This window comes from Gobio gobio (assembly GCF_949357685.1).
Source record: "Gobio gobio genome assembly, chromosome: 21".
NCBI lineage: Eukaryota > Metazoa > Chordata > Actinopteri > Cypriniformes > Gobionidae > Gobio > Gobio gobio.
The window spans coordinates 34,154,055-34,171,220 of record NC_137117.1 but is presented as its reverse complement, the minus strand read 5'-3'; the positions used below and the strand labels follow the sequence as shown (position 1 = coordinate 34,171,220).

At 39.3% G+C, this 17,166-nt stretch overlaps 1 protein-coding gene across 10 annotated transcripts in view; it reads right to left on the bottom strand.

The window, feature by feature from the left end:
* sulf2b (sulfatase 2b) overlaps positions 1-17,166 on the bottom strand; it is a 189,180-nt gene that overhangs the window by 28,619 nt on the left and 143,395 nt on the right. For all 10 annotated transcript variants that reach the window (XM_079803668.1, XM_079803664.1, XM_079803661.1 and 7 more), the window contains 4 exons: positions 11,956-12,207; positions 4,235-4,474; positions 1,033-1,184; positions 473-642 (listed from right to left, as the gene is read on the bottom strand). In XM_079803668.1, the coding sequence (XP_079659794.1) occupies positions 473-642; positions 1,033-1,184; positions 4,235-4,474; positions 11,956-12,130 (737 nt within the window). In that variant the 5' untranslated portion in view covers positions 12,131-12,207. The remainder of the gene's footprint in view (positions 1-472; positions 643-1,032; positions 1,185-4,234; positions 4,475-11,955; positions 12,208-17,166) is intronic.

Below are 17,166 nucleotides of genomic sequence, written 5' to 3'. Positions count from 1 at the left end.
TTCTACATTTGTGTCTAGGTTAATAATTAAAAAAGTCAAAAGTCTGTGACATAGATCATGTGACTCTTTGCACAGCCAGTCAGATGTTCTTCTACTGAAGTTCAAGATGGTCTTTGGATAATCCCAAATCATTCTGGAGAACATCATGATCATCAGGATTTAGTGGTGGAGTGCATGCAGCTTTACTGCTGCCATTTAAGCAAATGGAGACCAAGCAAATACCAATAATAAGACATTCTAAAATCAGATCCACCTTTTTAAAATAAATGTTAGGCAATAGAGCAAGGGCATCAAATCCCACTCCTGGGGGGCCGCTGTCCTGCAAAGTTTAGCTCTAACCTCAATTAAACAAACCCGAACCAGCTAAACAAGCTCTTACTTGCTGGCAGGTGTGTTGAGGAAAGTCGGAGCTAAACTCTGAAGCCCTCCAGAAGCAGGTTTGGACACCCCTGCAATAGAGGTTTGGACTCACATGTGCTGTGATGCATTGGGGAAGGCAGTGGTGTACTGAGGAGCTGAGTCCTCAGGGCCATGAGGGGCGGCGTGACTGATCACCATCAGGATGGGTCTGTGTGGATAGATCTTCTTTGACATGCGGAAGTAACTGATGCTGTCATTGGTTATGAGGTCTGTCAGGTAGTCCTACAGGAGATACAGAGATCTGATCATTAATCTACCGATTTAAAATATTTTAGTATCAGTTAATCATTCGCTTAACATACATACACATATACCCCACTCATTGGCAAACTTTTCTGTTGCCAGAGGGCTTGAATGTCAGCCACTGCAATGAATGGTAAAAACAACAAAAAGGAGCTTACATGAAGCAAAAGCGAGACAAAAGAGACTGACCTCTGAGGGAGAACCCATGAGACAGACAGGGAAAGGTCTGACTTTGTTATAAATCAGACTAACAAGACTATCAATCAAACTGGTCAAGAATGGACGAAGACATGGAAATAAATAAATGAATAAGGGAGATGCAATAAGAAAAGACAGGGTTCCACATCGCTGAACACCTTGCACACAGACCTTTGAGTATTCACATCCGTGTTTCTCTCGGACGCCATTCCTGCACAGGGTGTAGTTGTAGAAACGGGAATTCTTCACCATGGCGACCCACTCCCTCCAGCCCGGAGGAATGTACGTACCGTTATACTCGTTCAGATACTTCCCAAAGAATGCTGGGAAAACACAAACACAAGACAGCATAGTTATCATTTCAGTGTTTCAGAGAGAAGAGTAGAGTACAGTCGGAGAAAATAAAGTAGAGCAGAACAGAAAAGAGCACAGTTTACAGAGAAGAGTAGGTTAGAACAGAGAATAGAAAAGAAAGACATAATAGAACAGTGCTGAGTACACTAGAGTAGAATAGAGTAAAACAGAAGAGAGCGGAATATGGCACAGCAGAGTAAATATAGAAAAGCAGAATAAAGTTGAGTAGAGTAAAACAGAATAATTATGTTATAGTAAAACAGAAGAGTAGAAAAGCATATAGTACAGCTGAGTCAGTTGAGTAGAGCACAGTAGAGTATAAGTAGAGTTAAGTAGAGGTGAGTATAGTAGAAAAGAATGGAGTAGATTAATTTAATTGAATAGAGTAAAGCAGAACAGAATAGAGTAAAACGAGAGTTTAAGGACAAAAAAGTGGATACAGGCAATTGAGACAGAGCGCGACATGCTATATTACACTGAGAACTACGCCCACTGGAGGGGAACGTAATCAGCGACAGGAAATATAATATATAAAACTGACATTTGGATATTTGACTTAACAGTGACTGAATGTTTACTGCACACACAGGCATACTGAGGCATACTGAGTGTCAGGATCCCAAAAGTCTCCACTTTTGTCTCCTTAAACGCTTGTTTTTTTGGGTCGACAGCTTATAAAAACTGAGTTCTGTATTTTTTAGCTTGTTTGCTGTACACCTTGTCACATATCAGCTTTTAGACATTGTTCTGTTTTTTGTTATAAGTCCGAAATGACAAGGAGGCCGCCTCACGCAATGCAAAGTCAATGGAGAGCGTTGGATTGTTCCCTACCCCCGGGTGTGGGCGTGGCCTAAATACGCTCTGTCTCTATAGAAACAGTCAAACGTTCTGAGACGGGCTTAGGGCTACGCATGTGCATTAGCTTCGTCCAGGCTGAAAAATGCATTTTTTTTGTCATGATTCGAGCGTTTAGAAAAAAAATATTTCATTGGTGATTTCGAATATGAAATGTAATCATAAGTTTGACAAACAGTTTTGGAGAATTTGATGTTTCCTTATTCAAAGAGACAGGAGCTGCACTTGCATGCCTGAGAGACGTTTCAAATAACATTTTGAGTGAAATGTCTTAAAGGGAGAGTTTGGTATGAAACACGGCAGAGTAGAATAGAACAGAGTTGAGTAGTGTAGAACAGAAAAGACTAAAATAGCTTGGGAAAGTATATCAGAAGAGTAGAAAAGCATATAGTACAGTTGAGTAGAGCAGAACAGAGCACAGTAGAGTAGAAATAAGTAGAGTATAACAGATTATGATTGAGTAAAGAAGAATAGAACAGAGTAAAATTTGAGTAGAATAGCATATGGTAAAGTTCAGTAGAGTAGAAGTATGTGGTAGAGCAGAATGAGGTATTGTAGAACAGGATGGAACTGAAGAGTGTAGAGCAAAATAGAGTTGAGTAAAGTATAGTAAAACAAAGTAAAGTAGAGCAAAGCACAGTAAAGAAGAGGTTAGAAGAGTAGAACAGAGTAGAGTAGAATAGTGTGTGGTATAAGAACAGAATGGAGTATAGTATGGCTGAGAAGAGATGGGAACAGAGTAGAATATAGCCGAATAGAATAAACTTTTAATACTAAAAATAAATTGCACATTTAAGACACAATAGGCATATAGACAGAATGCAGGCAGGTAGATAAATAGACGACAGGGAGCTTTGTGAAGATGGATGAATATTTGTGCTGGAAATGTTACATTAGAGGGGATGTTGGTCAGAGCCGGTCTCTCTCCTAGAGGAAGTGTGCTCTAATGGATCACTGTTACCACTAAAAGCTTGACTCGCTGCCAGGTGTGTGTGTGTGTGTGTGTGTGTGTGTGTGTGTACAGGCATAACATTCACAGCTGTTCATGCTATGTTTACATGCACATAGTAGTTGTGGATAATGTCTAAGTCACAAACAGATAACATCTCACACACACACACACACACGCACGCACGCACACACAAAACCATCTATTACAGCCCAAAGGAATTGTTTAATGAAAATCATCTGTTAGAGACAGATTATGTCAATGTTCGTGCAAGAGTCTGTGAGAGTGTGTGTGTGTGACCCGGGGGCCTGTCACACCGAATCTCTGGTAAGAGTGTGTGAAAGAACCCCAACAGACACAGCTCTGACTGATGAAACAGCTCACAAATGAATGAGAGCTCAATATATTAAATTCATGTCAGGTCGTTATTGTTAAGAAGAGTTTATGCACCATAATGCTTTGGGGTATATTTCAGAGGTTTTCGGATGGAATTCATCAAAAGGTATAAAAATATGAAAGGGTTATCTTAAGATGTTCAGTCTACTCCACTTTAGTCTAGTCTAACTAACTCTTTTCTACTCTACTTCAGCCTATCCTACTCTACGTTAATCTACATTATTCTACTCATCTCTAGGCTATCCTATTCCACTTCATTCTACTCTACTCTTTTAGTCTACACTGTGCTGAAATCAATGCTATACTTTTTCATGTGAAAATAACATTCAAACACTACTCTACTGTATGCTACTCTGCTTCATATGACCTCTACATTCATACCAAACTCTATTGAAATGCTATTTTCGGACCCACTTTATATTAGGTGTCCTTAACTACTATATACTAACATATCTGTATTTATTTTATGTAATTACACTGTTGACACTTCCCTTACACCTAAACTTACCCTTACCAACACACCTGTCCATAACTTTACCTGTATCCCACCTCAATATCAGCAAAGGTGTTTTGCAATACAATATGAACACAGTTAGTACATTGTACTTATTTTTTAATGTAAGTACATAGTAGTTAAGGCCACCTAATATAAAGTGGGGCCCTATTTTCTATATTGTATGCTTTTTCTATATTACCGTACCATATATATTACTCTATACTGCACTCCACACTACTGTATTTGACTTATATCATTATATCATGGCAATTCAACCAAGTAATTATTTTCATTGTGTGTGTGTGTTTTTGTATGGTCTCCACCTGTCCTGTAGCCAGTGTTGTTGAGGTAAACTCCAAAAGTGCGCGGCTCATGTTGGGCCTGCCAGGAGGGCGAAGAGCAGTTCTCGTTGTTGGTGTAGGTGTTGTGGTTGTGGGCGTACTTCCCCGTCAGCATGGAGGAACGTGACGGACAGCACATGGGCGTGGTGACGAACGCGTTGGAGAAGTGCGTTCCACCTTGTTCCATGATCCGCCGGGTCTTATTCATGACTTGCAAGGAGCCTTGATGAGAGAGAGAGAGAGAGAGAGAGAGAGAGAGTGAGAGAGGATCTATCATACTAAAGGTGACATAAAGTCTGCTCTACTAACTGCCCTACTTCAAAGAGAACCGACGACTTCTCTTTCTCTTCCTCTACAAAGCACCAGACAGTGACAGGATAAAGATATCAGTTCTTTCATTAATTCTCTGTTTGTGACATTCCAGCCTTTAAGAGGAAATGTATTGATTGTTTGCAACATGGGAATTCACATGACACCAGTGGTGTGTGTGTGCGTGAATGTGTGTTTAGAGATATATGATACAAGCTTTACATTCACAAGTCACACACTATTTGTTAAAAGTTTCAATTACAGAATATACTTTTCAAAACCCCTTTGTTTTTGCTCCTGCTCAGCATTTATTTGACCTTCTCAAATGTTATATTACATATTACTGTTTTTACGGTATTCTTCATCAAATAAACTGATGAGTATAACCGATAAGAGACTTCTTTCCAAAACAAGAAATCATTTTTATTAATGGATAAGTTTTAAAATTGACAACATGTATAAATAACATCTGGGAACAAACTATAGCTAAGTAAATCCACACAACCTACACCTTGATTGGCTCAATTGATATATTCGGAGACAGGAAGTCTAGTTCAGTTTGGCCTTTTCAGACAGGATCTCCACACCTCTACAGATTCATGCAGAAAGGTCAGCACATACAAGCGGCAAAAATCCTCTATGACCTTTACATGCAAAGGTCAGTATGGATGGACAACACAAATCAGAGTTCACACAGAGGAGACGTGACGAAACATAGAGAGTCATCTCTGCCACATATAGATTACACAAGTGTGTGTTTGGTTCAGGTATTGTCTGGTCAAGTCACCTTTATTTATATAGTACTTTATACAATACAGATTGTATTTCCACAAAGATGGAAATATCCGAAAACCTTGTCCTTTAGGGGACATTAAGAAAATAGCTTATAAGTCATTCTAAGTGATATTCTTTGAAAATGTAAAAATGCAGAACATTTTCTGTGATGGGTAGGTTTAGGGGTAGGGTTAAGTGTAAGGGGGGAGAAGATACAGTTTGTAAAGCATAAAAATCATTATGTCTATGGTAAGTCCCCATGAAACATGGAAACCCAACATGTGTGCGTGTGGTGTGCATATGAACTTGACACTGGCCTCTGCTGAAAGGAATGGGGACTTTCCTTCCTAATTGAATCACTGTCTTCCGCTTTGACAAAGCCAGATATCTCCTTTTGACCACATAGAGAGCTGCTTGTAAAAATAAATAGGCTCAATAAATGAGCTCTCACAGACACAAACACATTCAACAGACCCAAATGCTCGTTCAGCATTAGTTCCATCTCATTCCTGAAACCTGTTTGGACTGAGAGATCTCATTTGTCAAAACCATTAGAGATCTTAAAGAACTGCACAGTTTTTGTAGCACAAATATGTGACTGTTTTTTTTTTTTTTTTTTTTTTTTACAAGCAGTTAGATCAGGTTACACTGGTTAGCATGCATTGAAAAAAAACCCCTAAAGGAGTAGAAATATGTACACAACGATTGAAAAGTTGATTTTTGAAAGAAGTCTCTTATGTTCACAAAGGCTATTAATTTGATGAAAATACATTCAATTTAAAATAACTGTTTTCTATTGTAAAATATTTTAAAAATGTAATTTATTTCTGTGGTGCAAAGCTGTATTTTCAGCAACATTACTCCAGTCTTCAGTGTCACATGACCCCTCAGAAATCATTCAGATATGATGTTCCCTTTCAAAAGCTACACTCAATGCTGCATAAGCTTATGCAAATGGGAATGTCTTTGACATAACCAGCTGTGAAAATAGTGTGAAAACACGTCAATGAAATTGACCCGGAGGTATTTATAGCCTCGGCCGGTGACGTCATAGGCGCACCTGCTGCACGAGGCTATAAATAGATGAGCTTCAGCTGGAGCAAACCAGGTCTTTTTGTTTTCAGACCAACTCTGTGTTATGGTGTGTTACAAAGTCTCTGAAAAAAAAAATTCTCTCTCTCTTTCAAGACTCAACTCGAGATCTTTGTTAGGAGTTAGTTTTCAACATGGCAGTGTGCAGATTTCTCTCTCTTTCTCATCTCTGTTACAAAGAAACATAAGTGGAAAGAGTTCTAGTTAAATCTGATCAGTTGGAAACGAGTCAGCAGAGTAAAACGCTGTATATCCATGTTCTCTTTCAAATAACAGAACTGGATGCACACGTTTATTGCTGTGTGTGTTTGGGGAAGAGCATGCGGTCGCTGCATTGAGTCAGACGAGTGCGAGCATTGCAAGCCTTTGCAGTTAGAATGCTTTATGCTCGTCTGGGCTACTTTCAGTCCGCACCAGTTTTCGGAGCTCTCGAATGGGTTTGTTGACGAGCAAGAGACGGGTCCGTCCCTTTCGCTTGCTCGCTCAACAAATGCATGTTTCCCCGCGTGATCCCGAAGCGCGCTCCAGCGTTTCTTCGGCTCGCGCGGGGAATGATGATGAATCTCTGGGTCCGCGGACCTCGAGCAGCCGCCTGCGATCGTTCCTCACATGATAGTGAATCCATACGAGGAATTTGTCGAGGTGGTTGTTCGCGCGGTGGCCAGGGCAGTTTGTCTGGTACCGTGAATGAGAGATCCCCGAACGCAGTGAGCTTGAGGTTTCTGTCTAGAAAAAACATTTACTTCACGTGTTTTTGTACCCTTGACGTCAACATTTTCGACTATCATGGGTGCGAAATCGCGTGGATATGTGAGAATACCCCAGGTGGGAGACGCTCACGAGCTATCTCTCGCCTGGGTCTGCATTTTCATTAAAGAGACATACCTCCCCACGAAGCCATGTAGAAAATAAACGTCGGCTGTCATGGGAAAAGCTTATATATATGAATTATATATTGTATATTATTTTATATGGAATATATATATATATAATATATTATTTTATATGGAATATATATTGTATATGATTTATATAAGAATAATAAATATAAAGGGACAGGCTGGTGCTGCGCTGCACACTATGGCTGTCTTGCAGGCATATCAGGCTGACCTTCTGAAGGATTTGAGTGGTTCATTTGGTGACTCAGTTAACTCTGTAGTGGCCAGATTTAAAGGAGTGGAAGAAACATGAAGTGTTCACTCAGTTTCTTCCTCAATGCACTCAAGGGGAGGGGCTATCAGCCACACAACCTCTCTTCAGTCCTTCAAGATTTAGGGGGGTAATAAGCAGAGTGTGGCGAGTCGCGCTCTCCCTCGTAACGACTGGAGACCGGCTCGTCATCCTCAACAACCTCCCAGGGCAGACCTCGGGACTGTCATCAATATAAGAAGTCCGGTGGTCTGGTGCCCAGTCTGCCCCCACGGGACAGGGCGTGTCAAACATTTGCTCGCCCCACCCCGTTATCCTCAAAACTACTCCATCCCCGCCGCCTCTGGTGATGCGGGGGGGCAGTGGTTTCCAGTGAAATGTTAGACGTTCAGTGTTTAAATCCTGCTATCATCCAGGACATAGAACGTCTAACATCCCCTCAACAGGAAGTGTTAAAATTGTCACTCTCAGAGTCTCAGGCAGCGTGTGAACTTCTGCCAGGCGTTTCTGCATGGGTGTTAAACACAGTAAAAATTAGTAAACTAATTTATTTGTAATCCTCCTTGTTTGAACGGCTTGGTCTCCACTTCTGTGAAGGCGGAGTTGGCGTTCGTACTGTCACAAGTGACAGCAGTTACTTCCTGGTCCCCAGTAGGGTGGGGGGGTGTCTAATCTCAGATCTTCGAGTCTTAAACCGTGAAGCAGTTAAAGTACTCAAGGTCAAGATGTTACAGTGAAGGCGGTCGTGTCGCATATTCAACATTGTGATTGGATTCGGCACGATTGATCCGAAGGACGCATGTTTTCGCATATAAAGTCTGCCACAACACAGGAAGTTCCTGAGGTTCGCTCTTGGGGGCAAAAGCTTACCAATTTCGGGTCTTCCATTTGGCTAGCCTTGTAACCGCACATAAACAAAATGTATGGATGTATTACCGGCTCCATTGGGATTCCGGGGCATTCAAATTTTGAATTACAAAGGCGATTGCTAAAATTAGCACAATCACATGATATGGTGCTTCAACACAGTGTGTTGGCTCATCTAGTTTCTCTAGGGTTGAGACTCAACACCAAGAAAAGTGTTCTTTCTCCTGCCCAGAGAACGACTTATCTAGGGTTTGTTCGGTTTTTGGTCACAAGGTGGGCACAATGGTTTCCCGCTTGAATCAAGACCATTCAGTATTCCCTGAGCAAAGTCAGGCTAGACCAAGATCTTACTGATCATCAGCACCAGAGTGTTAGGTCTAATGGCATCAGCATCCACGGGTTTCCCTTTGGGGTTGTTGCACATAAGACCGTTTCAGTTGTGGCTCAAAGCCAGAGGACTTAGGGCCAATCCTCAGGCAAATAAAGTGGCGCGCCATGTGGCTTCGTACACTAACTATGTGGTTCAGACCCCGGTTTTTGCCTTGGGTCCCACTCTAGGCGTACCTTGTCGTCGCAAGTTGCTAACGACGGACGCTTCCCTGACGGGCTGGGGTGCGGCCTTAAGTGGTCGTCCAGCCCAACGGGAATGGGAGGGTCATCAACTCAGTTGGCACATCAACTGCCTCGAGTTGACGGCTGTATTTCTGGCCCTGAAATACTTTCTCCCCCAATTGAGGGGCTGTCATGTCCTAGTGCGGGTGGACAGTACAGCTAAATATCTTGTATATAATCACCAGGGGGGTCTGTGCTCACGCTATCAGAATAGCGAGACAGATTTTTCTCTGGGCTCAGAACAAGTTCCTGTCACTCGAGCAGTGTACATTCAAGGGCGGTTGAATGTGGGAGCAGATTTACTGTCCAGACAGAGTTACAGATGGGGGGGTGGAAACTCCACCCAGAAGTAGTCAAGCAGATCTGGATCAGATTTTACAGAGCTGACCACAGGGAGTGGACCTCTTCGCCTCTTCTCAGACAGCGCAATGTCCCTGCTTCTCTCTGTCACCCAGCCCCGCTGGGTCTGGATGTGATGGTTCATACATGGCCCAAAATGTGTCTGTATGCCCTCCTTCCAGTCGCTCTGCTCCTTGGGAGTTCTAGCCGGGGTTCGCCAACAAGGGTCTTGCTTCTTATCGATAGCGCTGCGTTGGTCGAACAGGGTTTGGTTCTCGGAGATAGTGTCTCTCCTCAACGGCTCGCCTTGGGCGATTCCGGCGAGGAGGGACCTTCTGTCTCAGGCAGAGGGCACGATATTCCATTCCAGGCCCGACCTGTGGAACCTTCATGTTTGGCCCCTGAAGGGCACCAACTGAGGGACACGGGGCTTTCGCCTGCAGTTATTGAGACCATCCTAAGTGCTAGAGCTTCCTCCACTCGGAAGTTTATGCTAATAAATGGGGTGTCTTTGAAAGGTGGTGTACGACACAATGTAGATTCAGTCAACTGCCAGGTAACTTCAGTTCTGGATTTTCTGCAAGAAAAGTTGTCATCAGGCACCTGCCCCTCCACTCTCAGGGTTCATGTGGCCGCTCTTTCGGCTTGCCACGCCTTGGTGGATGGGGTGCCGCTCGGGAGACATCCTCTACTCGCTCGCTTCATTCGTGGGGTAGGCGGTTGAGGCCACCTGTTAGAACCAAGATCCCTTCATGGGACTTAGCTTTAGTCTTCGAGGGTCTGGTTGAGATCCCCTTTGAAACATTATTTTGCCCCTCCACTCTCAGGGTTTATGTGGCCGCTCTTTTGGCTTGCCACGCCCTGGTGGATGGGGTGCCGCTTGGGAGGCATCTTCTGCCTGCTCACTTTGTTGTGCCAGGCAGTTGTGGCCTCCATTAAGAGCCAAGATCCCTTCATGGGACTTAGTTTTAGCCCTCGAGGGTCTGGTTGAGACCCCCTTTGAACCTCTAGAATCAGCGTATGACGAACTTCTGACTCTAAAGATAGTTTTTCTTATGGCTATAACTTCTCTGAAAAGAATTGGGGACATGCAGGCTCTGTCAATATCGCCATCCTGCTTAGACTTTGCCCCAGGTTTGGTGAAAGTGATTTTGCATCCCCACCCTGACTACCTGCCTAAGGTTCCTTTGTCGACTGTACATCCTGTCACTCTTGAAACCTTCTGCCCTTTGCCGTTCACAACGCTGGATCAGGAGAAACTTCATAGACTGTGTCCAGTCCATGCTCTTCAGGCCTACGTCCACCGCACTAGCCAGTGGCGTAAGTCAGAGCAACTGTTTGTTTGCCATGGGGGCCGTAACAGAGGTTCTGCCACCATCAAACAATGTTACATTGGGTCAGGGATGCTACTGCTCTTGCCTATGAGGTGCGCGGTCAAGCTTCGCCTATAGGATTAAGGGCTCACTCCACCAGGGGAGTCGCCTCTTCTACTGCGTTAGCAAGGGGTGCTCCCTTACAAAGTGTTTGTGATGCGGCAGGTTGGTCCTCTCCGCACACATTCTTAAGACTTTATAGCTTGGATGCTCATGCCACTCTGGGCTCTCATGTCCTTGAGTCGACATCACAGGCTAATGCCTGAGGCTTCTTGCGTTCTTGTGCACACCTACACAACCGTAAGGGGTCCAGGCACCATCAAGCACGGCGGCGTGGGTATTCTCGTTCCCATTTGCATAAGCTTATGCAGCATTGAGTGTAGCTTTTGAAAGGGAACACTTGGGGTTACTTGACTGTAACCCTGTTCCCTGATAAAGCGGAACGAGATGCTGCATTGCTAGGCCGTGCTGATGATGCTTCAGGACTGGTCTTCAAACAAAGAAGATCTGGTTTGCTCCAGCTGAAGCTCATCTATTTATAGCCTCGTGCAGCAGGTGCGCCTATGACGTCACCGGCCGAGGCTATAAATACCTCCGGGTCAATTTCATTGACGTGTTTTCACACTATTTTCACAGCTGGTTATGTCAAAGACATTCCCATTTGCATAAGCTTATGCAGCATCTCGTTCCGCTTTATCAGGGAACAGGGTTACAGTCAAGTAACCCCAAGTGTTTTGCTGCTAATTTCTTATGAATAAGAATGTCAAAACATGAACATTTATTTGAAAGCATTTATTAGTAACATTATAATGTGACTTTTGAACAATTTATTGAAATCTATTTTTCCAAGAATCTTACTGAACAAACTTTTTTAACAGAAGTGCATATTGAAATTATTCATTAAAAAGCTGATATACACAATTGAAAATGTCAATTAAATTCCCCTGTATATTAATTAATTAAGCTACATTGCAAAGTTAAAATGTAACAGTATGGTCGAGGAATAGTTTAATACAATATTTATTTAAAAAATTAATCTTGAAAATTGGTGTCTTTTACCGTATTGCGGTTGCCATATAAAGTGTCTAATCATGGTTACAGGAATGTTAGGAAGCTCAATAAAAATGAATAAATAAAAAACTTGTGGAGGCTTGCCATAAGTGATCTGAATATACTTTTACCACTCACCCAATTCAATGTCCTGGTCATCGGTGAGGATGAGGATGATGTTGGGGCGGATGTTGCGCCGGTCTCGCTGGAACCGCGGTTTCTGTTTTTGATTGGACAAGAAGACGGAAGCATGAGCCACCGCTAACACAGCCAGCAGCACCAAGAGCCGGACCGCCAGCCCCTGCGTCGCCATGGCCACAAACTATGAGCGCAACCTCTGACCCTTCTCAGGGCTCCCGCTCACACTATGCTGCTTTCACCTTGTGACACCTGTAGGGAAAATAAACACAGACAAGTAAGTTTGATTCATTTTTAAACCTGAAATGAGGCATAAAAGTTCATTTCCAACCAATTTCAGGTTCTCAACCTTTGGGGTTGTGACCGCATGCGGTTTCACCGGAGAGATTGCATTTATGGTAAAGTTTTAATGACCTTAATTGTTACAGCCATAAATCAGGTCTATATATACAATATGTAGCCTCTCTTGTGCTTAAAATATGACATGAAATGTAGGCTACAACATGACCTGGACGCAAAGGTAAACTCAACATAAGGAGCCAGCTAACAATGTGCCAAAAATGGTGAATATGCAGAAGTGCCACTGACTTAAACTCCTTTTTGCTAGTTCCTATTTGTGCTAGGAGAATATATTCATTAAGACAAATTATGTTCCAAATAGGATATAATGACAGAGATGAGATGCACACTTCAACTAAAACACCACACATTGGCAGATATGATGCAAACCCCTGGACTAATTTAATAATCTGACATTTATTAAACACTGACTAGAAATGTTCCTTTTGGTACACACTGTAACGCCCATTACAACACGTTCTTATCGATAAATATCAAATGAGAAACTTTCATTCTGTACAATGAAGAACAAATGTATGTACAACATTGAATATTATGACAAGAAATTAGTTAAGTAACTAAGTACCACACTCTTTATGTTGTAATTTAGACTTTTCATTGACTTTTCCCTCATAATTAGGACTGGTTATAATTATGATTTAAGCATGATTTTTCTCTTTAAAATAAAGGCTCCCAAAGTAGGTTTTCACATTAATTCCATAGAAGAACAATTTTTGGTTCCCCAAAGAACCTTTCAGTGAGTTTTCAAGTAATATTCCAAACAAAAACATGTGAAGAACCTTTTCATAATCTGAGGAACCCTTTTCCACCATAAATGACCTTTTGTGGAATGGAAAGGTTCCATGGATGTTAAAGGTTTTTCATGGAATCATAGATGCCAACAAAGCCATTCTTTTTTAAAAGTGTATTTGGCAGAAATTGGCTTCCATTTAGGTAACGGTGCAAAGTGGCCACAAAATCTGAAATTTGCACAGCGCTCTTTCCCATCTTTCAGTTCGGTTCTGAGCATTAGGGAGACTACCACAATCTCAGATACTTTACTGGAAAACATTTCATTCGAAGATGCCATTATCTACACCAAACATCTGGATATATGTCCAGTTATAATGCTCTACTTTAGTAATCTTTTGATGAATAACTACTTTTATAATCAACAGAAAATGGACACAAACACCTCTTTTAATAAAATCAATGTTAAAACTCTTATTTCTGACTTTATATCTCTTAATTCTGACTTTATATCTCTTAATTCTGACTTTATATCTCTCAATTCTGACTTTATATCTCTCAATTCTGACTTTATATCACACAATTCTGACTTTATATCTCTCAATTCTGACTTTATATCTCTCAATTCTGACTTTATATCTCTCAATTCTGACTTTATATCTCTCAATTCTGACTTTATATCTCTCAATTCTGACTTTATATTACACAATTCTGACTTTATATCTCTCAATTCTGACTTTATATCACACAATTCTGACTTTATATCTCTTAATTCTGACTTTATATCTCACAATTCTGACTTTATATCACACAATTCTGACTTTATATCTCTCAATTCTGACATTATATCTCTTAATTCTGACTTTATATCTCTCAATTCTGACTTTATATCACACAATTCTGACTTTATATCACAATATTCTGACTTTATATCACACAATTCTGACTTTATATCACACAGTTCTGACTTTATATCACACAATTCTGACTTTATATCTTGCAATTCTTACTTTATATCACACAATTCTTACTTTATATCACACAATTCTGACTTTATATATCTCAATTCTGACTTTATATCTCACAATTCTGACTTTATATCACACAATTCTGACTTTATATCTCTTAATTCTGACTTTATATCTCTCAATTCTGACTTTATATCTCTTAATTCTGACTTTATATCTCTCAATTCTGACTTTATATCACACAATTCTGACTTTATATCACACAATTCTGACTTTATATCACACAATTCTGACTTTATATCACACAATTCTGACTTTATATCTCACAATTCTGACTTTATATCTCACAATTCTGACTTTATATCTTGCAATTCTGCCTTTAAATCACACAATTCTGACTATATCTCACAATTCTGACTTTATATATCTCAATTCTGACTTTATATCTCACAATTCTGACTTTATATCACACAATTCTGACTTTATATCACGCAATTCTGACTTTATATCACACAATTCTGACTTTATATCACACAATTCTGACTTTATATCACACAATTCTATCACACAATTCTGACTTTATATCACACAATTCTGACTTTATATCTCGCAATTCTGACTTTATATCTCGCAATTCTGACTTTATATCTTGCAATTCTGACTTTATATCTTGCAATTCTGCCTTTAAATCTTGCAATTCTGACTTTATATCACACAATTCTGACTTTATATCACAATTCTGACTTTATATCTTGAATTCTTACTTTATATCACACAATTCTTACTTTATATCACACAATTCTGACTTTATATCACACAATTCTGACTTTATATCACACAATTCTGACTTTATATCACACAATTCTGACTTTATATCACACAATCACACAGTTCTGACTTTATATCACACAATCACACAATTCTGACTTTATATCACACAATCACACAGTTCTGACTTTATATCACACAATTATGACTTTATATCACACAATTCTGACTTTATATCACACAATTCTGACTTTATATATCTCAATTCTGACTTTATATCACACAATTCTGACTTTATATCACACAATTCTGACTTTATATCTCACAATTCTGACTTTGTATCTCTCGATTTTGACTTTATATCACACAATTCTGACTTTGTATCTCTCGATTCTGACTTTATATCACAATTCTGACTTTATATCTTGCAATTCTGACTTCATATCTCACAATTCTGACTTTATATCTTGCAATTCTGACTTTATATCTCACAATTCTGACTTTATATCACACAATTCTGACTTTATATCTTGCAATTCTGACTTTATATCTCACAATTCTGACTTTATATCACACAATTCTGACTTTATATCTTGCAATTCTGACTTTATATCTCACAATTCTGACTTTATATCTTGCAATTCTGACTTTAAATCACACAATTCTGACTATATCTCACAATTCTGACTTTATATATCTCAATTCTGACTTTATATCTCACAATTCTGACTTTATATCACACAATTCTGACTTTATATCACACAATCACACAGTTCTGACTTTATATCACAATTCTGACTTTATATCTTGCAATTCTGACTTCATATCTCACAATTCTGACTTTATATCTTGCAATTCTGACTTTATATCTCACAATTCTGACTTTATATCTTGCAATTCTGACTTTATATCACACAATTCTGACTATATCTCACAATTCTGACTTTATTTATCTCAATTCTGACTTTATATTTCTCAATTCTGACTTTATATATCTCAATTCTGACTTTATATCACACAATTCTGACTTTATATCACACAATTCTGACTTTATATATCTCAATTCTGACTTTATATATCTCAATTCTGACTTTATATATCTCAATTCTGACTTTATATCACACAATTCTGACTTTATATCACGCAATTCTGACTTTATATCACACAATTCTGACTTTATATCACACAATTCTGACTTTATATCACACAATTCTATCACACAATTCTGACTTTATATCACACAATTCTGACTTTATATCTCGCAATTCTGACTTTATATCTCGCAATTCTGACTTTATATCTTGCAATTCTGACTTTATATCTTGCAATTCTGCCTTTAAATCTTGCAATTCTGACTTTATATCACACAATTCTGACTTTATATCACAATTCTGACTTTATATCTTGAATTCTTACTTTATATCACACAATTCTTACTTTATATCACACAATTCTGACTTTATATCACACAATTCTGACTTTATATCACACAATTCTGACTTTATATCACACAATCACACAGTTCTGACTTTATATCACACAATCACACAATTCTGACTTTATATCACACAATCACACAGTTCTGACTTTATATCACACAATTATGACTTTATATCACACAATTCTGACTTTATATCACACAATTCTGACTTTATATATCTCAATTCTGACTTTATATCACACAATTCTGACTTTATATCACACAATTCTGACTTTATATCTCACAATTCTGACTTTGTATCTCTCGATTTTGACTTTATATCACACAATTCTGACTTTGTATCTCTCGATTCTGACTTTATATCACAATTCTGACTTTATATCTTGCAATTCTGACTTCATATCTCACAATTCTGACTTTATATCTTGCAATTCTGACTTTATATCTCACAATTCTGACTTTATATCACACAATTCTGACTTTATATCTTGCAATTCTGACTTTATATCTCACAATTCTGACTTTATATCACACAATTCTGACTTTATATCTTGCAATTCTGACTTTATATCTCACAATTCTGACTTTATATCTTGCAATTCTGACTTTAAATCACACAATTCTGACTATATCTCACAATTCTGACTTTATATATCTCAATTCTGACTTTATATCTCACAATTCTGACTTTATATCACACAATTCTGACTTTATATCACACAATCACACAGTTCTGACTTTATATCACAATTCTGACTTTATATCTTGCAATTCTGACTTCATATCTCACAATTCTGACTTTATATCTTGCAATTCTGACTTTATATCTCACAATTCTGACTTTATATCTTGCAATTCTGACTTTATATCACACAATTCTGACTATATCTCACAATTCTGACTTTATTTATCTCAATTCTGACTTTATATTTCTCAATTCTGACT